The sequence below is a fragment of the Leptonychotes weddellii genome, chromosome 8 (assembly GCF_054177405.1).
Source record: "Leptonychotes weddellii isolate Sample4059 chromosome 8, ASM5417740v2, whole genome shotgun sequence".
NCBI lineage: Eukaryota > Metazoa > Chordata > Mammalia > Carnivora > Phocidae > Leptonychotes > Leptonychotes weddellii.
This window is the reverse complement of record NC_138376.1, coordinates 72,855,757-72,880,076: the sequence shown is the minus strand read 5'-3', so window position 1 is coordinate 72,880,076 and position 24,320 is coordinate 72,855,757. Positions and strand designations below refer to the sequence as shown.

At 38.7% G+C, this 24,320-nt stretch overlaps 1 protein-coding gene across 3 annotated transcripts in view; it reads right to left on the bottom strand.

The window, feature by feature from the left end:
* Nucleotides 1–421: 421 nt before the first annotated feature.
* KLHL32 (kelch like family member 32) overlaps nucleotides 422–24,320 on the bottom strand; it is a 161,874-nt gene continuing 137,975 nt past the window's right edge. For 2 of the 3 annotated variants that reach the window (XM_081828680.1, XM_081828681.1), the window contains 3 exons: nucleotides 5,895–5,953; nucleotides 2,614–2,806; nucleotides 422–737 (listed from right to left, as the gene is read on the bottom strand). In XM_081828680.1, the coding sequence (XP_081684806.1) occupies nucleotides 631–737; nucleotides 2,614–2,806; nucleotides 5,895–5,953 (359 nt within the window). In that variant the 3' untranslated portion in view covers nucleotides 422–630. Of the gene's footprint in view, nucleotides 738–2,380; nucleotides 2,807–5,894; nucleotides 5,954–24,320 lie in introns of all 3 variants that reach the window. The other variant, XR_014147818.1, reaches the window with a different exon arrangement.

Here is a 24,320-nt window from a genome sequence, read left to right as displayed (position 1 = left end):
GAGAAACAACTATGATAACAATCGTAAAAGATAAAATAAGATGACCTTGAATATGTATATCAACAAAAGCTATTGCTGCTCTAAAAAGCTCAGCTGGCAACTTGCCTCACCTGGGCTGTTCACTGGCTGATGGGCCAGGCCTGTTGTTTGGAGGCAGAGGCTCTCTCCATCAGACTAATCATCAACCACTACTGCTCACAACTTCTGCCAGGAAGGAAGAACACCTTTGTAGGTGGGATTTATTGGAATGAACCAATTCCGATACAGAAAATAAAGCATTTGAGTGGAAAGGAGGCATTTGTAAAGTTTTGGGAGCGTGATAGTACTACTGCCAAAAATTTCTAGATTTTTTTTTTTTTTTTTTTTGGTTTATGAGAAAGAGAAAGGTATCCCACTTTCCCCATTTCCAGGATATTATTATACATATTTTCAAAGCTCACCCCCATCTTTATTTTCACTAGGGCTCCATCATTTCTTAGGCATCATTTTTAGGAAGCAGGATGAAGTTTACTGGCAAAACTAGATGCACAAAGTTAGCTCAAACCTCCTTCTACGTGTACGTATCTCTTCCTTCAGTAGCAGCACTGCAAAAAGTAACCTCACTGAGCCAAACAAACTTCAAAAGGAACTTCAACCACTCACCTGGATACAAGCCAGAGGCTCATTTGTCCAAATCGAATATCCACCAACTAAATATATTCTCTCATTATGGACAGCAACTCCAGATTCATTTTGGCCTAAAGTAAAGAGAATTGAATAGAAAGAAAAAATAAATCCATTTCCTTGCATGTCTTAATTAACCCTTTTGCCACTGAGGGATACAATTTCCCCCTGTGGCACTCTTGTATGCTCCACAGGATTTTTGCAGCAACTAATCACCGCCTCCCAGTACTCAGAGGGAAGAATTAACCACTCTTTCACAGAGAATGAATCTGTGTCAGGTCAGAACCAAGCCAAAACACTTATTTGCCAGCCAAGTGGATAAATACAGCATTAAATACAGCAATAATAAGCAATAACAAAATAAGAGTTCTATTACTATGTCGTATTACAGCGGTGGAAACAAGATGTATTTTCAAAATGCAAAACACCTCTATAAATGCTTTTAAAGTAAGTGCTTACATTTGTAAGGTAACAGCTGCAACCCCAAGAAGCCAATAAAACAGAGCCATGCCCCGAGTGTCCCCCAAATGAAGACAAATGACAGAAAAAATTGATAAAGTTACTACCCTCCCTTTTTCTTTTTTTTAAAGATTTTATTTATTTATTTGACAGAGAGAGACATAGCGAAGGAGGGAACACAAGCAGGGGGAGAAGGAAGGGAGAAGCAGGCTTCCCCGCGGAGCAGGGAGCCCGATGTGGGGCTCGATCCCAGGACCCTGGGATCACGACCTGAGCCGAAGGCAGACGCTTAACGACTGAGCCACCCAGGCGCCCCAACTACCCTTCCTTTCTTGACATACACAACAGTTTTAGGACTATATTAAAGTTCCCGATCTGGGACCAGATACTGACACGCCAAAATGATGAAAGCTTCCTCTCCCATTTTAAAAAAAGAAGACAGAATAACTCACTACCACCTAATCTTCCCTAGAGGCCATCAGAGTGAGAGTTTCTCTTTATTGATGGGCTGACACCAGATTGACTGCGGTAATAAATAAGTTGGATTCTATAGCAGCCAGAATCACAGATCCAGGGACCGAGGGGCTAAGGTGCCACTACAGCAACTCAGAGAGGGTTAAGTACTTGTAGGTGGGCCTCAAACATCATGGTCACAAAAACAGGAACTCCATACAAGGCATCTAACCCCCTCACACTGGTTCCGCACTTGCTGTTGCCTCCCCGGCAGCAGCTGTTAGGGTTGGAGTGTCCCCTCAGCATATTAAGAGGTCTTCAGGTGCTAGTCCAACCCACCATTTTGAGTTTGTGATTTTCCTATTTAGTAGAGCAGCCTGGAAGGGACCTGATCACCTGCGCATGTTTATAATGCAAGCTGACAAGGGATAGAAAGGTTTCAAGTCTGTAAAGAAACATTAGGGGTAAACTGTTCACTGCTTTCCTTTTATTCCCTTTTGGGATGAGGAGGGTCCATACCTAGTGTTGCCCTGGGTAATGCTTGAACCCCTATGTGGCTGGAAACACCACCAAACCCCTATGCACAGAACTCCAAGATTTAGCTGTTGGGAGACTACAGCCAGAAACCGTACCTGACAGTAACAAATAATGAAGACCAGACTCCTGACCTCAAAATTAATAAGACTAAAAGCAAAAAGCAAAAAAAATAAATTGCTTCTGTAAAGCGTTATTAATTCTCCGGTTCCTCCTAATTGCCTCAGAGTTCCTATGTGAATATTTATTGACAAGAAAGTATTTGACATACCTCTCTCAGCCAAGATGCATGAAGGTAACAGAGGCCCTGAGAAACTAGCTCAGCCACTTGACTGAGTCACGTTTTGTGAGATAAATAATGTGCACCTTTCTGGTTAATAAACACAAGTTGTTCTGCCATGATGCACTTGATATTTAGGGATGCACTGAAGAGGTATAAGAAAACAAGTGTGGCAATTTCTTGAATCTCTGCTTTTCCTGATTTACTTAGTCAAAGGTACTTGCCAGTCAACAGGCTGAAATTACAACGCGTCCACTGGTCAGTGTCTATGTTATAAGAATCTATATGGCGCACAAGGATCCGGTCGTTATTGTAGTCCAAGTCGTTGCCTCCAAGAACATAAAGCTTTCTTTGAACAGCAGCCATGGAATGGTAGACCCTTCTCTGCAGCATGGGACTGCGGCTTATCCATTTATTCTGAAAACAAAAAAAAGAAATTCAGGTGGATTCTGTTAATAAGAGACCTCCACGGCAGAAAACAGCAGTGCCTCATTAGTAGCTGGGACTCTGCTTTATCTATCACATTCCACTGGAGTGCTGCTTACATACTCTGAAAGGTATGGGCTTCTTACCTGAGAACAAGTAGAGAAGAACCATGTATGCCAAAACTTTATTTTGCAATGTACAAATCCATTTCCTCTTGTTTGGGTTGCATTTTATAGGGCATTTGCATTTTATAAGGGGAGCACATGAGAATATAGAAATTTTCATGATGGTTCTCTCCCCCAGTTGAGAGAACTTACTCATGTAAATTGCTTAAGAGTGAAAGCACATGGCTAGGTATAATGATTTAAGAAAACAGGCTCTGGATCCAGAATGCTTGAGTTTATAACCTCTGTGTGACCTTGAGCAATGTACTTAACCTCTCTGTGCCTATTTCCTCACCTGTAAAGTGGGGAGAGTCATACCATACCTGACAAGCTTGTTGTGAAGATTAAATTAGTTAATACAAAACATCTAGAAGAGTGCCACATAATGTCCAATAAATGTACACTTTCAAAAATTATTCTGATAGTAATCGCTGGCTACCCAAGGCTTCTACATAAGCTAGGGCTAGGGTGACTGAGACGTTCTTTCCAAAATTAACCTCCCAAGATCAATGGAAGAGCAAAGATCTGGTTTCACAACAAAGTCCCATTGCTGCCTTTGTATTAGCCCCTTTTAACATATTTATAATCATATCGTCTACCAAACAGGGAAAAGTTATTTCTAGGCATACATTTGTTTTGATAGAAGGCCAAATTTTATACAACTTCAGGAATGGTGAAACCTCGACTATTTGGTTCTAGGTCACTCAGTAATGAGAAAGACATGCTCAACTCCTCTTCAATATGGCTCCTTTCAAAAATCTAATGTAAAAGGCAAAATTAGATGAAAATCAAATACGACCTTAATTTTAAATCTTAACTGAGCAATGGACAGGTAAGTAAACCTAACCATTTCCTTTGCACATAAACACTAACCTACAGGAAGAACCCAGATTCCTTTTGCCAAGAAAAATTTGAATTTTGATAGAAAGATCATATGATGTCTTTAATACATAGAATTTCACCAGTTCACAAAGCTGTAAAGGAATAAGCCAAAAAAAAAAAAAAGTTTATATAAATATTGGTCCATTCACTAAAGGCCTATCTACTAGCTCATTTCTAATTTCTTTTTTTATTATGTTAATCACCATACATCATTAGTTTTTGATGTAGTGTTCCATGATTCATTGCATATAATTTCTTTTTTAAAGATAGACTTAAAAAGAAGAGTGGTTTGAACAGTTTGAAAGGCTTGCATTTATCTGCTCCCCCATTTGTGTCATAAGACTCTTTCCAATCAAATGTCTTCTTTTAATAAGATAGCCAAACCTTTCTTTCAGATATTCTGTGAAGAAATATCATCAATACATTTCACATGAGTGGATTTAACTCAAAACTCTGATGATGCCTTCCTTAGGTGCTTTCTATGAGGCAACCCATTCCAGTATTAGGAATCAACGTTTGCATTAGCAGTCCAATCCCCTGCCACAGGACTGTGGACGCCATCTGGTTTGTAAAGTCTGCCTGCATCCCCTGATTATATCTTTAGCTTCCTTCACTACCGTGCCTGCCAGGTGAGCCGCCAACCACTGCAAAGGCAAAGAAACAGAGAGGCCTAGTGGGGTCATTCCTAATAAGCTAGCGTGTGAATACTAATCAGTGGTGGGGAAGCAGAGGTCACCCCAGCCTGCCTGTTGGCAGGTAGCGATGTGCTCTGTGGCAGATGGCAGGCATTATCGACTCTCCGCAAAGGCCTAGAAGAAAAATAAGCACCAGGGCTGAATGATAGTTATTGAGATTCTGAGCAAGATGCAAGCAGATGTGATGTTTGCCAGTATCCACCATAAACAATATGCCAGCAGAATTTTTAAAAAGAGCATGTGTGTACAAACATGAAACAGAACTCATTTGAGAAATGTTAACACCTTCTTCCTCTTTAACCACATGTGCACCGAACTCAAGCAACTGTAATTAATGATCCCTCTTGAGACATCTGGCCTATGGACATGTGGTCTCTGAAATCTACAGCTTCTAAAGACATCAGGAAACACACTTGCAAAGAGAGAAACACGTTAAATTCAGAATCAAATAATGTTGAAATAAAAAGACACCAAATCGACTGAGGTCATTCAGGACACACATTTGGTGGCCGATAATGACCCAGGCTGCCAAAGCCAACCTGTTGTTTCATGTTCCATTATCTCCAGCTGATGAATATTAAATCCCCAGATCAAATCATTTTGGGATACTGTCATAATCATGAAAAATATTTACATTACCCAAATCATAGAAATGGTGAAATCCTGAACACATGTGCCAAGGCCACAGACATTTTGGTAGAAGGAAAAGAGAATAAAAATTGTTCTTCTTTTGGGGACCAAAAACTCATCGAGTGTGGATGGCAAGTGGGCAGAAGGGAAAGACACCATCAAAATGCTTCCAGTTCAGGCACCAGCTGTTAGATGAAAAACATCCTTCTACTTTTCAGATACTTCTACTTCAGACTTGTCCTTGACACTGCTCTCAGACCTTTTGGCTACGCTGAGTTAAATAAAAGTTATTATTTTGTTTGGGAGTAATGAAACAATAAGCATGTTCCCCTTTTGGACTGAGGCGCCTTCTAAAAGGACATACAACAGGTCAATCAAAATCCTTTCTTTGGATGCCTCTGAATATGAATAGCCATTTGAGATAACGGAAATAAAGGGCATTTAACCCATCAATGTATCTCCCCTTTTTTCTACATTATGCAAAACTCTGAAAGAGTTAAGCATCCTGTATTGCATAAAACTAAAGGAGCTGAAATTTTGTGAGAGGAGGAAAAAAAAAAGGCAGTTTATCCAGATGCTTCCTTTTCTCTCTACAAGTTTAAGATGCATGTGTGTGTATAGACTTGGCATTTCAACTACTAATTACTGTGGAAATCTTTTAAAATTCATTTTAATTAAGGTAATGAGTTTTTCTTATATGATTCTTACCTGGTTAGGTTCATATACCATTAGTCTGTTCTGATATTGTGCTGTGTTAGTTACTCCACCTGTAATGGATTAACATGTGTTAGAGCTTTCATGACTACAAAATAGGATATTCCAACATAAGAATGAGATACAATTAAAGGAAAATTAGCTACTGCTGAGGATCTGTTTGTATACCCTCGTGGTGAACCCATGACATAATTAAGAAGCTTATTGTTGAAGCAGTTTCATTTTCAAGAAACATTTCAGAAGCAATCCATTTGAGAGCAAGCAACAAGTGTGCTGAAATTACCAAGAGGCCCCAATCCTGGCAAGCTGCTCTGCATGGCCAGAATGAGGGGCGACGTATGGCAGAAAGTGGGAACGAACACCGTACACATAGACAAATCTCCACGCAATTCATGCCCGGGACAGAATTATATGGAAAATTCTTGTCCTTAGCTAAACTGGCAATTTTACAGCTCTAACCTTCTGCACGCCAACACAGTGATATCTTGATATCTCTAGAGAGGAACCATTTCTAAGACATGATTTATCAAAAGAAATCTAGAGCCAGAGCCATCCAAAAGAATATAACAAGAGCCCCCCAATGTGAGTCACATATGCGATTTTAAATTTTCCAGTAGCCACATTAAAAACTAAAAAGAAACAGTGAAGGTAAACTTAATGTAGATTTTATTTAACTCAACATAGCCCAAATATTATCATTTCAATGTGAAATTAATATAAAAATTATGGAGGTATTTTATATTCCTTTTTTCATATGGTCTTCAGAATCCAATGTATATTTGATACAGCACATCTCAATCCAGATTAGCTACATTTCAAGTGCCCAATAAGCCACATGTGACTGAGGGTGACCATGTTGGACAGCACTGCACACAGTCGATGTTGTTATCAACTTTTCTAAAGCCTCTCAACAGCTGCTTAGATCCAAAGACTTCTGCTTAATCAAGAACCACTAAAAATCATCACATTTCTAACAAAGTTTTCCTGTCTGTCCTCATACTTATTTTCACGTCCCAGGTATACACTGAGCCCTGTAAAACCCAGAAATTACTGATTCTCCTTTAATTTTTACCATCAAATGGGAGAACTAAAAAACATAAAACAGCATTACAGAAAATAACACTAGGAGATATTAAATGTTAGGTAATAAGATAACAAGAAATGAGAGCAACCCCCCGAAAAATCTCTTTAGAAATAGTGCCTTATACATAGTTCTAGATGCTCATTTAAAATGAGTAACATTTGAATAAGTATCACAAAAAAGCAGCCAATTTTTCAATAAAGATCTAAAACTGAGCCAGACTAAAAGTGTTTCCTGTTGAAATTTTTTGAATTCAAAAAGTGTGTACTGTTACAATACAGCCTTAACATTTTTCTCAGTTTGACTCAACTTTAGGCAGGCCTCTTTCTGTCTCTAGGCCCCTGACATCCCTTTTCTTAGAGCACTTACTTTAGAAAATCTGTAAATTCTTTCTCCGCCTCCTTGAGATAGGAATCATTTAAGAAGCTTCTTTCAAGTTTTACAACCCAGGAATAACTTCCTCAAAGCCCCAGAAGCCATCCCATTGAAATGCAATCATCACGGAATATAATGTCCCTATCTCCCAGTTCCTATGGAAGAGAGTAGGAGCCTCACTTTGTTGGGTGCCAAACAGCAAACACACATGGCCTAATCACAGAGAAAAACATTTACAAAATCAGGGGTAACTGAATGTGCTCAATACATCACATTGATCAACCTTCCTCCAAAACTCCTTCAGTACTTTTCTCACTGAGAAAAGCTCAGTGTTTAAAAACCCTCCTGCTGGGGCGCCTGGGTGGCTCAGTTGGTTAAGCGACTGCCTTCGGCTCAGGTCATGATCCTGGAGTCCCGGGATCGAGTCCCGCATCAGGCTCGCTGCTCCGCGGGGAGTCTGCTTCTCCCTCTGACCCTCTCCCCTCTCATGCTCACTCACTCTCTCATTCTCTCTCTCTCAAATAAATAAATAAAATCTTTAAAAAAAAAAACAAACTCTCCTGCTTCTTCTTCAGAGGAGTTGATTTCAGATTGCCTTCTGGTCTCCCTCCCCTACTGCAATAGTCTTGAACAAAGTCTTCCTTATCTGCTCAACTTTGTCCAGTATACTTTTTGCTTTGACACTTCCAATACTTTGAATAGGTCACCACCATCAATTCCGTGGCCAGGAATCAAGTCAACAAGAATCCAGAGGATTCCTGCACAATCCTTAACTGAGCTGAATAATCAATCAATACTAATGGCAACATAAAGGGAAGGAAGTCTGTCCAGGCCAATCATTACTCTCTCGTGTAACCCCAATAAGGAGATTATTTCTTTCATATAATTGACTATGGCTTTTATTAACTGGAGGGCTTTTTTTATATATATATTCTCTCTGAAGCCTGCAACTACTTTTAAGATCAATGAAAGCTTTATCTGCAGCGTAAATCCACAAAGGACAGAGAGAAACGAGCTTCCTGCCCTCAAAGAAAGTCTTCTCTGCATTTCTTTTGAATGTCTCATTTTAAAATAAAATCAAAGGAAAAGAAAATACACTTAAGCAAGCTGAGGCTGAAATGCCTATATAGAGTCAGAATGTACACCCAAATAAACACAGAAGTATGTTTGCTTCTTCCTCCCAACCTTCCTTTTCTTTTATCTGATCAAAAATTGAACATCCAATCATTCTTTCTCAGCATAACTACACAAGAATAATCAAATCTATTGAGACCTCACAAGTCTTCAGGGTTAAAATGATTGCCAAGTGCTTTTGATCTGGGCCATAAACACCAGATTAACGTCCAGCTCACCTATAATCATTTCTCCAAATGAGAGGTAGCAGAGGGTAAAGCTCCCACCCATTATTTCAAAGCTTTGACAGTTTCTCTCCTTGTTTTAGAAATATGGGACAGAATTAATATCTACTGCAGTAAACTATCTGTTTATGACACTATTTGAAAATATTTACACTACTAAATGTATCAGACTCTGCCCATTATAGATTAAATGTACAACCAATGGATTAGAATATAGCTATTACATCCTCTCTCTTAGGCAGGGTGATATCTTGATATCTCTTGGGAGGAACCAGAATTATTATTTACTCTCTTCTACAGATGCATTTGTAATAGTTTCCCCCACCCCTTAATCTGCACACTGTAATTAGATTCCTTACCCTTACACACAAATTTTCACTCACATGACACCATTTAAAAATGAGATACTGGGTTAGTAGGTGGAAGTAAAAATAAAAATCCTAGTTAGTTATTTGGTTGATTACTTCTGGAATGTTAAACCACAGGAGGTGCCTAAAAAACCTAGTGGTGTAACTTTTGACAAGTCAGGATTGCAAGGGAAAAACCTTAGAAATTGGTTCTATTGCTTCCCCCTTTGAAATAATTTACAAACGATCATATAAATAAAAACCATTTGTTCTCAGTACAAAAAAATAAATTTTAAAAAAGCATCCAAGTTTGCAGCCCACATTTCTTTAGCAGTGTTATTTGCAGAGCTTTATCATTACATTCTCTTCACATAACACTCTTCACTTTTAGATTAATCTGCTGAAATGAGATGCTAAGGATTTGCATACAGATTTGACTATACAAAAATAGATATGGAATTAATAACAGTCTCTATATGTTTTAATTTCTCCTAGACTGGAGTGCCCTTGCCTGCAGCAGTATTCCTGGCTTTGAAAGTCATCAGGCTGATTTGCCTGCTCTGGGTTATGATGCCCACATGCTGCTACACTGTCCCCTGCAATCAAAGCACTTGCAAAGATAGATTCTTTGCCTCCCTCTATCGAGTACATTTTATAGATTGGCAGTTTTGATCTCCCTCCCCCACCCCAGGGGGGGATAATCTGCATCTTAACAGCTTTCTATAGATACATTTGTCATTAAATATGCCATCTCCTATCAGCATCCATTTTTAAAGCCAAGTTTTCCCTAACTTTGAAGTGCCACTGTTTAAGTTAAGACTTTTCAGCCAAAATTGAAAATGAACAACCCTGTCTTATACTTTTGAACTATGACTTTAAGATATACTGCAGGTTCCCCCCAAGTCAAATAAGTCTTTAAAAACTGCCAGAAGGAATGAAAAGTTACCACCATGCTGCCAGCAATGAGAAATGCTTTCTATCACCCAGACAAGAATAAAGCATTTTTCTTAAGCTTCCCTGTTCCACTCTTCACAAAACGTGGTGACAAATGGATGAATGCATATGGGAGAAAGGATGACAGGTGACTGCCAAACAAGTGACTTTTGTCTCCACTACGGGAATTCACTGACTCCCAAACTCATTGTGCTCAAAAGCAACCAACCACTGGTCAATGCTGACAAGGTCTACATAATAGTGTGTTTAGGAAAACAGCTCTCAATATCCATTCGTCAGGGTAGGTCAAGTCTGGTGGCTCTGCTGTTTTGTTTTGTTTTGTTTTTTTTGAGGACAGACAATACATCTGTTGATAGACAGTCCTATACTACCTTCTTTAGTAAAAACCTGTGTATGGAATACAGCGCTAGTACGCTTTGAAGGATGGAGCGGGGTGCAAAGAACCGAACGTGTCCAGGCTCTCAGGGAAGACACTCTGGGCTGGAACTCTGCCACCAATTCAGGATTGTGGAAAACCATCTCATGTTCTCGGCAGCTCTCCTGGAGGCCTGCAGTGGCCAGCTGTATGCTAGGCTCAGAGGCGAGCTTCAGGACAGGCTGTGGCATCACCCCACACAGGCTCCTTTACGACTCTGTCCTTGCGGGAGCATCTAACACAGCCCCGCTCAGGTTCCTTATAAGCAAACTAGAGATGACAGCATCTCTCTTCCAGGTTTTAGAAAACCTAGAGTGCAGAGCATTAGAAGTGACCCATAGAGGAAGTTTACTACAGTACTATACTAGTTTATCTATGGAAATTTTTTACCATTTCCATAAAAAGTACAAATGAGCATGTATGGGATATTAAAAATATAACAAATCTAACAAAGTATAGAATTTTGAATTAATGAATGAATTTTGTAGTCTGAATTAGATTTCTTATTTTTTTCTAATAACTAGAATTACTGGCTGGTTTATAAGGTATCGAAGGCTTTTTTCTTTAATAGTTTAAAGCTTCTCCTCCATAAGAATGCTTTCTAATTCTCAAAAAACTAAAACTTAACACTTACTGTCTAATTATCAAAAGAATTATTGGCATTAGGTGTGAGTTACATTAGTCATTTTTTTAAAAGATTTTATTTACCTATTTGACAGAGAAAGACATAGCGAGAGCAGGAACACAAGCAGGGGGATTGGGAGAGGGAGAAGCAGGCTTCCCGCTGAGCAGGGAGCCTAATGCGGGGCTCGATCCCAGGACCCTGGGATCATGACCTGAGCTGAAGGCAGACGCTTAACGACTAAGCCACTCAGGTGCCCCCACATTAGTCATTTTTTAAATAAAGCCACCAAACTCATGACTAGTCCTCAATAAAAGGGACACCATGGGAATATTTACAATAAATAAAATTCACAATAAAAAATAAACTTTTTCATTATCTATTTTTACACATTTAGACTGTCCATATTTTTAATGTTTATAATACTACATAAACAATTAAAGCCAGGACTCCTTCTTCTGAATTAGCATCTTGGATAGAAACATACTTAATCCATGCATTAAATTAAAACTATTATCCATATTATTTCTGTCACACTTGAGGAGACCACACAAATGGATGGGTAATTAATAGACTCAAAATCTGTAAAGAAAGTCTCAGATTTACAGAATACCTATAAAGAAAGGGTGATGCACTTGAAAATGTAAATTTATAAATTATATTTATGCCACCTAGAGTGAACAGATACAAACTTGTGATGCAAAACATGTAAAGAATGCGCCATGTGTTATTTGAAATAAGTGCAATGATAAATGAAGGTAAAATCCACCACAATGCAGATGTCATCTGCCCTTTAAAATCTCAATAAAATTCTCTCTCCCATTCCTCATTCTATAGAAAGCTGAAATCCTGCCTCCAAAGATTTCTGCACATTCCAAGCAGGGTTAAGCTCTCAAGGTCACCTCTACCTGTCTCTAGAGTCCTGGCTTGCTGCATTCTTATTGGATCTTTTATCTCCCTCCTGCCATCAACCAAATTCTTCAGCCATTGCCCATTTCCATGATGTAGCTTTAAACTTCTCTCCTCTTGGGAACAAAGAAAATGACATATTTCCCATATTCTTAGGTAAAGTAATTCAGCTCCCTCCTTATTCTACCTCTTTTTAGATCCATCTGGTCAGACACAAATGGATCATTAAACAAAGGCTGTTCTCTCCACAAAAAGGAAGACTTTATGTGGCTCAACTCTGTGCCCTGAGAAAAGTGGCCAGTTAAACAATTAGAAAAAATCAAATGGTCATTGATCTAAACAAGTCTCCAGGTATGATTATTCTTCAGTGTATCTTTGACTTTCAGTCGGAATTCTTTTTACAATGTAAGCATCTGTTTTTGAGCCCTTTGTTGGAGCGATAAACAATTGGATTGTACAGTTTTGTGGGAAAAGCATGGTTTTCAAAAACCAGAGACAGAAGAGATCAAATTCCGACTTTGTCAAATACCAGCTGTGTGATCTATGAACATCATATAACACCTTTAAGCCTCATCTAGTGAGCAGCAATGTGAGGGTAAACAAAGTGCTACTTCTTCAGAATAAAGGGAAGTCTGTTTAGAATGAAACCTTTGTTAATTATTTTGGAGAATATAGGTGATCTGATTGCTTTCTTCAAGCCACTTAGCTCTTTTATTTTTAATTTTTATTTATTTATTTAGCCATTTGGCTCTTTTTTTATTTTTTTGTTTTTTCCTATTTATTTATTTATTTATTTATTTGATGTAGTGTTCCATGATTCATTGTTTGCAGATAACACCCAGTGCTCCATTTGGCTCTTTTAAAAGCATTGTAGAATGGTCATTTCTATTTGGCTTCATCTCAGTACACTACTGTAGTGGTTTTGTTTTAATCTTTTTCAGATGGGGAATAGTAAAGGTTGGGGCAGAAGTGAAAAGAAAGGAGCAAAAAGTAACTGCTGGAGACAGCTGGTTGTAAGAATCTAAAGCAACAAGGATTTCATTCTTAGGGGGCACTCCAGATCACTAAGAACTTTTAAGTGGACATGCCACATTATCAAGCTCCAAACCTCTAGCAGGCAGGTGGCTTCCTCACAAGGTGGCTGCCTCCAGGGGCAACAAACAGACATTCTCTCATGGACTTACCTGAGGAACACACTTTGTTCTCCCTCAAGCAAACCTTAAGCCCTTGACACTCACCTAACCCAACAAGCTGAACCCCTTCCAATAGGGTCCTTTGGACTATTCACAGCCTAAAAACCTTCCATCTTGAGTGAATCCAAGGATCTGCCCTCTCCAATTCTTTGGTGAGTACCACTAAAAAAAATAGGACAGAAATTTACAACCTGGGCCACCACAATTTTGCTGTTTCCAACCTCAGTATGAGGTCTGACACTTAATTTTTAAAAACATGTCGGTTCTCTCTGCTTTCTCTCAGAGGCTTTTTTCTTCCCCAAGGCCACCTCCCTCAGACCCTCTACCTAGTCCTGAACATATATAGCACAACCTCAACAGACAACCCTGTCTCTCATTTGACTCCATGGACAAGGAACCTCCTCAGGTTCCTGACCCTCATTGGGGAGCTTACCTAGGTCCACATCTAGCATCGTCTCCTGCCCTCCAGGCTTAGCGCTTGATGGGTCTCCCCTTCTCTGTCCCAAGACTGAACCCCTCCCCAAATCCCCCCTGACTGTTTGAGACCCTATGCCTATTGTCATTCTGGTGTCCCGTGGGCTTAGCACCATTCCTTGTACCTAGGAGGATGCTCTCAGCCTTTACCAACCAAAGAATGCCTCAAATGCCTCACCTTCAATTTTGCTCTCTCCTTTCCCTTATCTACCAATTTGCTTAACGAACTTGCATCCTTTAAAAAAGTTCCCTCCTTTGACTCTGATTTCCTCCTCCAGCTACTTACTCTCTCCTCTCTCAGCCAAACTTCCACCTTTTTCTTTCCTTCCTACTCTCCTTTTTTCTTCCTAAAGCCAAAATGCTATTTATTAATTTACAATGAAAAAATGTGGCTGTCACATGGGCTGAAGTATGTGTGTACCTAGAAACAGCACATCCTCTCCTGGTAGGCAAAGCATAATAATCAGAAAGTTGTCTGTAAGCTGGGATTCAGGGAGTGAAGTTTAGATGGTATCCAGGCTTCTAGGCTATACCTGCACTTTCTACTTCCTCACCTTTTTTTCACACCCTAAACCACTGCATTCTCACTTCTACTTTCTTCCACTCCCCTATAGCTACTTTCACTGAAGTTACCAAGGGGTTCCTGATCAAAACTGGCAGAGAAAATAAATATTCTGGACCTTGATGTCTCAGCAGTATTGGACATCTCTCACCATGCCCTTTCCTTTTTGGTTTTGATTTCCTTTAACTCTCCTCCTCCAACCTTGCCCATCCCACATTCTCAGGCTCCTTCCTCAGACCCCCCCTCCCCACACCTACCCCCTCCCCGCACCCTCCTTGCTAATAGTTCCCAAACTTCCGCGTTGGCCCCTTTCCAGTCCACCTCCTGCCCGTCTGTCTCCTTCCACTCTCCATTGCCTCATCTCATCTCACCTGACTTGCTGTGAGCCCCTCCTCTCTGATATTTGCTCTGAAAAACAAGAAAGGGTCCTGTCTCTGAGTCTGAGGGCCACGGTTTTGAGGAAGTCCTAGCCAGTGAAGGGTGGCTGAGGAGGCTACAGTGGAGGGGTGTGTGGAAGGACACTAATGTAGGGTGCAGAGAGGGGTTGGGGAGCTGAGTGGATCCCATACCAAGCCCTCCTGTCAACTGGCCTCTTCCCACAGGGTTCAGCTGCCCGGGCACAGGCACAGACAAAATGGACCATGAGGTTTGTCCAAGAGCAAGTGCTTGCTAGAGGGCAGGAGAATTATTGAAATGATTGGACTGTGAAGCCCACTCATGAGGACAGGGAGGAGTTAATGAGTACATGGGAAGCAGCCAGTGGACCTAAGGCCAAGTTAGGATGAAGGTGTTATGAACCTTTGTGAAACCCATATGAAGTGCTCCTTGCTTTGCACTACTGTCCCTGGGAAAGACTTTGACCCTCACATGTATCACACAGGATACCATAATCATCTGTTGAAGAGTTTGTTCCCTCTACCATACTGTGAGTCCCAATTCAGGACATATGTCTTACTCTTCTTTGTCACTCCACACTAGCCTGGAAGAAGACTAAGGGAGGTTAGGAAACTTGCTCAGCATCTCCTGGGTGGTGAGAAGCGGAGCAAGTTTCACATGCTCTGTGACCTCAGGTTACCACAAGCCAGCCTCCACTGCACTCCCTGTTAATTACCAGTGTTTTGTATGTAATTTTTTAGATGCAAGTAAAATAATATTTACCAGATAGAGAAAAGCTAAGGCCACAGCATTTAAAAAATGTTTATGAAATTTTACATTGTTCTAATTTTAATGAATACTGGAAAAGCCAAAGTCCCTCTAGTAGGTTTGAATAAATTAAAGTTATTTAAAATGGGGCAATGCAAGCTTCATATAAATTTAATCAAGATGAAAATAAACATATCTTCTAAGGAGTTAAAGAAGCTTTAACAAATGTTCTTTCATTAATGAAATATCTGAAAAGTTCTTTGATTGTCAGCTCCTAGAGGGTAGAAAGTGTGTTTGCTGAACTAATCTCATTTATCTATGAACCAGCACAAGACTTAATAAGGATGTAGCATTCACCAAGAGAATCAAGAAAGCACTAAATACTGCTTTTGAATAAATGTAGTACCATTTGTCTTTTTTTAATAGTTTTAAAGCACTAATTTTGTGGTTAGCTTCCCATTACTTTGGTGCCATTTGACAAAAATGAAAAGGTAAGTTCTGCAAGATGAGCTCAGGATTAATTTTCACTCACAAAAACGCATCTTTTTAGTAGTTCACAAACAATATCTCACAATGGAGAGCATACCTTTTAAAGCACAACTGCAGGATATTTAATGCTTCTTTTGCTTCAGTATTGTGAATTTCAAGTAGAAATGATGTGGAGCATTTGTGAATTGGGTCACAGTGTCAAATGCTACAGGAGCCTGTAAAATTTGACTATCTCTAACATCTTAAATTAAATGCTAATGGGCATATCCATACAGCCTGATTTTCTGAATTCATCTCTGCTTGTCTCATTTTAAAAACCATGGACATGTTTCAAGGTGTCCTGACCCCAAAATGGACAGAGAAAAGGGAGGGAGTATGCAGAGGCAGTGAACATGCCAGAAATATTGAATCTCTAAAGAAACATTCACTTTGTGTTTTATGGAACATAAATAAGCTCCTAAAATCCACATTCTAAAATCTTTACTTCCTTCACCTCAGGCAAAGCTTGCAAACTACCAGAAGTATGCCAATGACCCAAGTCCCCATCAATTAAATTGGAAATACTTGATTACTTGGTAAAGGATAAGGAATAGCCTCAAATATTTTTATTTGCAACAACAAAGCTGGGTAACACTTCTAAATCAATAATAGGGTGACATATACCTGCCTTGTGTTTTTTAAGGGGGCCATTAGCAAATCTAGTACCCCTCCCCATCCATGGTTAGATTCATAATTGATTTATTATAAGCTGGTCCTGAGGAAAGAGGCAGACTACTGAAGGTATTAGAAATGTCACTGGTGATTTCCTTTTCTTTCCAATTAAAGGTATTGTACTGTACACAGGGAAGTGAGTTTTTCATCTCAAGTACACAGTAGGGAGAAACAAACCTGAGAAAGTTGTGATTGTTTTCATTAAGTATGGTTAACACAGGCAGCATACATTAGTGCAAAAGAAGAACAAAGAAAATGTATTTCCTTTCACAGTGGGGGAAAAAACAAAGTGATAGAGCAATAAGATCTATAATAAGTTGATACATTTAATAAAATGGAAAAGGAAACATACAGACCTCTGTATTGAAAGAGAAATCAGCTTGATACCAGAATGATAGATCTAGCCAGTCTAGGACAGTCTTCTGTGTTTTTCTAAGGCCTCACTAAAGAAGAGGTTAAGTAGTCATATCTTTAAGAATATGTAAGGGAAACTGCAGCATTTTTTTTTGAAGCTAGTTTTATAGTAAGAAAATAGAAAATATTTCTTAAAAGATTTATGAGAAATTCACATAAAATTTAGAAATGTAAAGCAAATTTGGGAATGCATTAACAACAAATGAAAACTAAATGAATCAATGGAAGGAATGTAAGTTGGAAGAGAATATAAATTACATTGATTTTATTAACCCATTATTGTTTTGTTGCCCAAGTCAAGCACAGATCTGTTCCTTCTATTAGCAAAGGTTTATTTGTACCCAAGTTTGAAATTTCTTCAGCAAAACCAACAAGACATAGTCCTGGTGGTTGTTTTCTTAAATATTGAAATATATATTTAAACAAAAGATAAATGAAGTTTTTATCTAAATATATCTGCGTATACAAATGTTCACACTCATATCTAATGTTTATTTGGTATGTAAGACCAGCAATTTATTGGATCCATCTCATTTGTCCTCTTCCTTAATCCAATTCTTAACTTCATTCATTAATTATGGAGCACTTAAATCCTGACATGAGCTACGTTTCTTTAATGAAAATCAATGAACTGTCAATAATTGAGGCATTATCCTGAGAAGCCAAGACTATGGCTATCTCCCTGGTTATTGAGGACAGCAGAAGGAAAAATGGGCAGAATACAAATGAATTTAATTTAAATGCAAGGGAGAATTTTGTCAGAGCAGATGTTAAACAACTAGAGAAGATTATTGAAGAAAGCTGAGAAGTCCTCAAGATTTACTTAAAGGTGATTGCTTCTCCCACTTATATCAATGGATAAATAATCCAGACAGAAAATCAATAAGGGAACAGTGTCTTTCAATGACACATTAAACCAGATGGACTTAACAGATATATACAAAACATTCCAACCCAAAACAGCAGAATATAAAGTATTTTCAAGTGCACATGGGACATTCCCCAAGAGAGATCACATGTTAGGCAACAAAACAAGTCTCAATAAATTTAAGAAGATTAAAACCATATCAAGTACCTTTTCTGACCATAAATGTACAAAACCAGAAATCAATTAGAAGAAGAAAAAATGGAAAAAACACAAACACATGAAGGCTAAACAACATGCTATTAAATGAACAAAAAAATGGGCCAATGAAGAAATCAAAGAGGAAATGAAATAATACACGGAGACAAATGAAAATGAAAACACAATGGTCGAAAATCTTTGGCATGCAGCAAAAGCAGATCTAAGAGGGAAGTTTACAGTGATACAGGCGTACCTCAAGTAACAAAAAATTTCAAATAAACAACTTAACCTTACACCTAAAAGCACTAGAAAGATAAGAACAAACAAAGCCCAAGGTTAGTAGAAAGAAGAAAACAATAAAGTTCAGAGTGAAAGTAACTGAAACAGAGAATAAAAAAACAACAGACAAGATCAGTGGAACCAGGAGATGGTTCTTCTAAAAGATAAACAAAACTGATAAACCTTTAGACTGACTCATCAAGAAGAGAAGAGGACTCAAAGAAATAAAATCAGAAATGAACATGGAGAAGTAACAACAAACATCACCAAAATACAAAGAATTGAACAATTATGAAAAATTTTAAGATTTTATATATTTATATATATAAATATATATAAATATATATAAATATATATTTATATATTTGAGACAGAGAGAGAGATAGCGTGAGTGGGGGGTAGTGGCAGGAGGTAGGAAGAGGAAGAGGGAAAGAATCCCAAGCAGACCCTGTGTTGAGCATGGAGCCTAACGCAGGGCTCAATCTCAAAACCCTGAGATCATGACCTGAGCCAAAACCAAGAGTTGGAAGCTTAACCAACTGAGCCACCCAGGCACCCCATCTATGAAAAATTTTATGTCCACAGATTGAACAAACTAGAAAAAAACTGATAAATTCCTAGAAACATATAATCTTCCAAAACTGAATCCAGGAAGAAATGGAAAATCCAAACAGACAAACTGCTAGTAACAAAATTGAACTGGTTATCAAAAACTCCCAACAAACAAAAGTCTAGGACCAGACAGCTTCACAGGTGAATTCTACCAAACATTTAAAGAAGAGTTAATACCTATTCTTCTCAAACTATTCCAAAAAATAGAAGAGGAAGGGAAGCTTCCAAATTCATTCTGTGAGGCTAGCATCACCCAAAACCAGATGAAAACACTACAAAAAAAATAAAACTACAGGCCAATATCCCTGATGAACATAGATGTAAAATTCCTCAACAAAAGATGAGCAAACTAAATCTAACAATACACTGGGATCATTCACCATAATCAAGTGGGATTTATTCCTAGGATGACAGTTCAATATCCACAAATCAATCAACATGATACATCACATTAACAAAACAAAAAATAAAAACTGTATGATCAGGACTTCTGAAGAAGATGGCAGAGCAGGAGGAACCTAAGCTCACCTTGTCTTGCAGATACAACTAGATAACAACCACCTCAGCATAAATAACACAAAATATGACCCTAAGATGGCAGAACAGACTCTCCACAACTAAATGTAGAGAAGAGGCTACATCAAAGAGGGTAAGAAGGGCAGAGGCGCAGTCAAGAGCTAAATGGACCTCTAGGACTGTCAGCAGCCCACAGAGGGGAAAGAAAAGACTCTCACACCAGGAAGCCTCACAGGGAAGATGAATCCCCATAGCATTTGTTTTTGAAAAGCAGAGGGGACAAAATTCATAAGATCTTACAATCAGAGGGGTTTAAAACCTGGAACTTTAAAAAATCAGCAGTCTTGTGGGCTAGGAGGGTGAGAGGAAACTGATTCCCCACCTTTATTTTTTTATTTTTTTTTTGTGGGTTTTTTTTTTTTATTCTATTGATTCCCCACCTTTAAAGAGAAAGCACAACAAACAGTCCCACATAGATACAGCATAGAAGCAGCAGCTTGAAAAACACCTGGGACATACAGGGGGGTAATTTGTTTATTAATCTCAGAGTGCATGCTGGAGGGACAGGGATCACTGGGAGATTTTGCCAGGAAGAAAACAGCTGGTGGGCACCATTTCCCTCCCCCACCCCAGCCTAGATACATGGACACCTGCTGGAACCAGCACAGCACCTAACTTGCTAAAAGCACCCACCCCGTGTTGTCTTGCAGACACACCCCCCACCAGCCAGGCCTCTCCAGATCCCCTCCCACAGCAGAACCACACAAACCTTGCTAACACCACTGGACCTGCCCCTGAATGCGTCTTTGGGTCGATCTCCTCCATCCCTGGCCTGCCTTGGCGGAGGCAGCTGCAAGTCCCCTCTCACCAACACAAACCTTGCTGGCACCACACACCCCATCCCCACATTCTCCTGCAGTTCAGTGATACTACATCTCTGGCAAATACCTGGTCTGACTCAACTTAATCCAAAGGCGGCCCCACCCTGGCTCACTAACAACGCAAGGACCAAGCACTGACCGCAGTAGGCAAAGAGAGCCATTGCAGATGACTGGACGAAAGGCAAATGCAGCTCAACCACAAGAGCAGGGTATACACAATACACATTCAAGACACCCCTGACGTGCCAGGTTCTGGTGAAGAGCAGACATTGCACTGCAGGGCACTACAGGACATGTTCTTCATAAGGCCACTACTTTCAAGAGCAGCAGACGTAGCTGACTTTTCTCACACATAGAAACAGACACGAGAGTTACACAAAAGGAGGAGACAGGAGAATATGTACAAAATGAAAGAACAGGACAAAATCACAGCAAAAGATATAAACAAAACAGAGATAAGTAATATGTCTGAGAGAATTTAAAGTAATGGTCCTAAAAATACTCACTTGACTAGAGAAAAAAGAAGAGGAGCTCAGTGAGACCCTTAACAAAGAGATAGGAAACAATAAAAAGAACCCATCAGAGATAAAGGACTTGATAACTGTAATTAAATGTATACTAGATGGAATAAATAGTACACTAGAGGAAGCAGAAGAACAGATCAGTGACCTAAAGGACTGAATAATGGAAAGCAATCAAGCTGAACAGGAGAGAAAAAAATAATAATAAATGAAAATAGACTTAGGCAACTAAAATACCATGAAGCATAATAACATTCATATTATAGGGATCCCAGAAGGAGAAGAGGGAGAAAAGGGGGCAGAGAATTTATTTGAAGAAATATTAGCTGAAAACTTCCTGAATCTGGGGAAGAAAAGAGAAATCCAGATCCAGGAGCCACAGAGAGCCCCCAACAAATTCAACCCAAGGAGGTACACACCAAGACACATAGTAATTAAAATGGCAGAAAGTAGTAATAAACAGAGAATTTTAAAAGCAGCAAGAGAAAAGAAAATGGTTACATACAAGGGAAATGCCACAGGGCTATCAGCTGATTTTTCAGCACAAACTTTGCAGGTCAGAAGGGAGTGGCATGATATATTCAGAGTGCTGAAGGGAAAAAATCCTGAAGGCAAGAATATTCTGTCCAGTAAGGCTATCATTCAGAATAGAAAGAGATATAAAGAGTTTCCCAGACAAACAAAAGTTAAAGGAACTCATGACTATTAAACCAGCCCTACAAGAAATGTGAAAGAGGACTTTTTGAGGGGAAAGGAAAGAGCATAAGTAAGAGTAAGAAAAGCAGGAAACACAAAAGCAATAAAATTAAGTATATCTATAAAAATCAGTCAAGGAGGGGGTGCCTGGGTGGCTCAGTCAGTTAAGTCTCCGACTCTTGATTTCAGCTCAGGTCATGATCTCAGGGTCCTATCAGGGTCCCCACTCAGCAGGGAGTCTGTTTGTCTCCCTCTCCCTCTGCCCCTCCCGTCCCACTTGCACACACACACTCTCTCTTTCAAATAAGTAAATAAATCTTTTAAAAAAATCAGTCAAGATGGGGCGCCTGGGTGGTACAGTTGGTTAACTGTCTGACTCTTGGTTTTGGCTCAGGTCCGATCTTAGGGTCCTGAGATCAAGCCCTGGGTCAGGCTCCCGGCTTGAGATGGAGTCTGCTTCACATTCTCTCTCCGTCTGCCTCTCCTGCTTGTGTTCTCTGTCTCTCTCTCTAAAATAAATAAATAAATCTTTTTAAAAAATCAGTCAAGGGATTCACAGAATAAAAGGATGTAAAGTATGACACCATATACATACCTAAAACATGGAGGGGGCGGTAAAAAAATACATTCAAACTTAAGTGACCATCAACTTAATATAGACTGCTGTATGCATAAGATGTTATATATGTACCTAATAGTAACCACAAATCAAAAACCAGGGAGAGTTATGAAAAAAACAAAGAGAAAGGAATCCAAGTATATCACTAAAGAAAGTCAATGAACCATGAGAGAAGAGAGCAAGAAAAGATAGGAATAGAGAAGAACTATAAGCACAACCATAAAACAAGTCACAAAATGTCAGTAAGTACATGCCTATCAATTATTACTTTGAATGTAAATGCACTAAACACTCTAATCAAAAGACACAGGGTGACAGAATGGATAAAAAAGCAAGACCCATCAATATGCAGCCTACAAAAGATTCATTTAAGACTTAAAGACACATGCAGATGGAAAGTAAAGGGATGGAAAAGCATTTATCATGCAAATGGAAGTAAAAAAGAAAGCCAGGGTAGCAATACTTAAATCAAACAAAACAGACTTTCAAAAAAGACTGTATGTAATAAGAGACAAAGAAGGACACTATATAATCATAAAGGGAATAATTCAATAAGAAGATATAACAATCGTAAATATTTATGCACCCTACAGGGGAGCACCTAAATGCAGAAAGCAGCTAATAACAAACATAAGGGAAGTAATCAATAGTAATACAAAATAGTAGGGGACTTTGTAGTAATACAAAATAGTAAGCCCCACACTTACATCAATGGATAGATCATTCAAACATAAAATCAACAAGGAACAGTGGCTTTGAATGACACATTGGACCAGATGGATCCAACAGATACATTCAGAACATTCCACCATGAAACAGCAGAATACACATTCTTTTCTATTGCACATGGAACATCCTCTACAATAGATCACACATTAGGCCACAAAAAAAGTATCAACAAATTCAAAAAGACAAGTCATACCACACATCTTTTCTGATCCCAACACTATGAAACTAGAAATCAATCATGAGAAAAAAACCTGGAAAGAACACAAATACATGGAGGTTAAATAACATGATGCTAAACAATGAATGGGTCACCTAAGGCATCAAAGAGGAAATCCAAAAATACTTGGAGATAAATGAAAATTGTAACACAATGGTCCAAATCTTTTGGGATAAAGCTGTTCTAAGAGGGACATTTATAGTAACACAGACCTACCTCAAGAAGCAAGGAAAATCTCAAATAAGCAACCTAACCTTATACCTAAAGGAGCTAGAAAAAGATGACTAAAAAATTAAATAAATAAATAAACAAATAGCCAGTAGAAACAAGGAAATAACACAGACTAGAGCAGAAATAAATGAAACAGGAACTAAAACAAAACAAAAAAGATCAAAAAAACCCAAAGTGGAACAGATCAATGAAACCAGGAGCTGGTTCTTTGTAATGATTAAACCTTTAGCCAGACTCATCACAAAGAAAAAAAAAGAGAGAGAGGACTCAAATCCAAAAATAAAAGAGGAAAAGTAACAACCAACAGTACAGAAATACAAAGCATTATAAGAGAATATTATGAAAAATTATATGCCAACAAATTGGACAACCTAGAAGAACTGGATAAATTCCTAGAATCATATAACTTCCCAAAACTGAATCAGGAAGAAACAGAATATTTGAACAGATGGATTACTAGCAGTGAAATTAAATCAGTAATCTGAAAACTCCCAAAAACAAAAGTCCAGACCAGACAGCTTCACAGGTGACTTCTATCAAACATTTAAAGAAGAGTTAATACCTATTCTTCTCAAACTATTCCAAAAAATAGAAGAGGAAGGGAAGCCTCCAAATTCATTCTATGAGGCCAGTGTTACCCTGATACCAAAACCAGATAAAGACACAGGGCAGTATCTCTGATGAAACACAGACACAAAAATCCTCAACAAAAGATTAGCAAACCAAATCCAACAACACATTAAAAAAATAATTCACCACGATCAAGTGGGATTTATTCCTGGGATGCAAGAGTGGTTCAATATTCACAAATTTATCAACATGATACATCACATCAATAAGAGAAAGAATAAAAACCATACGATCATTTCAATAGATGCAGAAAAACCATTTAACAAAGTACATCATATTCATGATAAAAAACCCTAAACAAAGTAGGATTAGGTGGAACATACCTCAACATAGTAAAGGCCCATATATGACAAACCCACAGCTAACATCATACTTA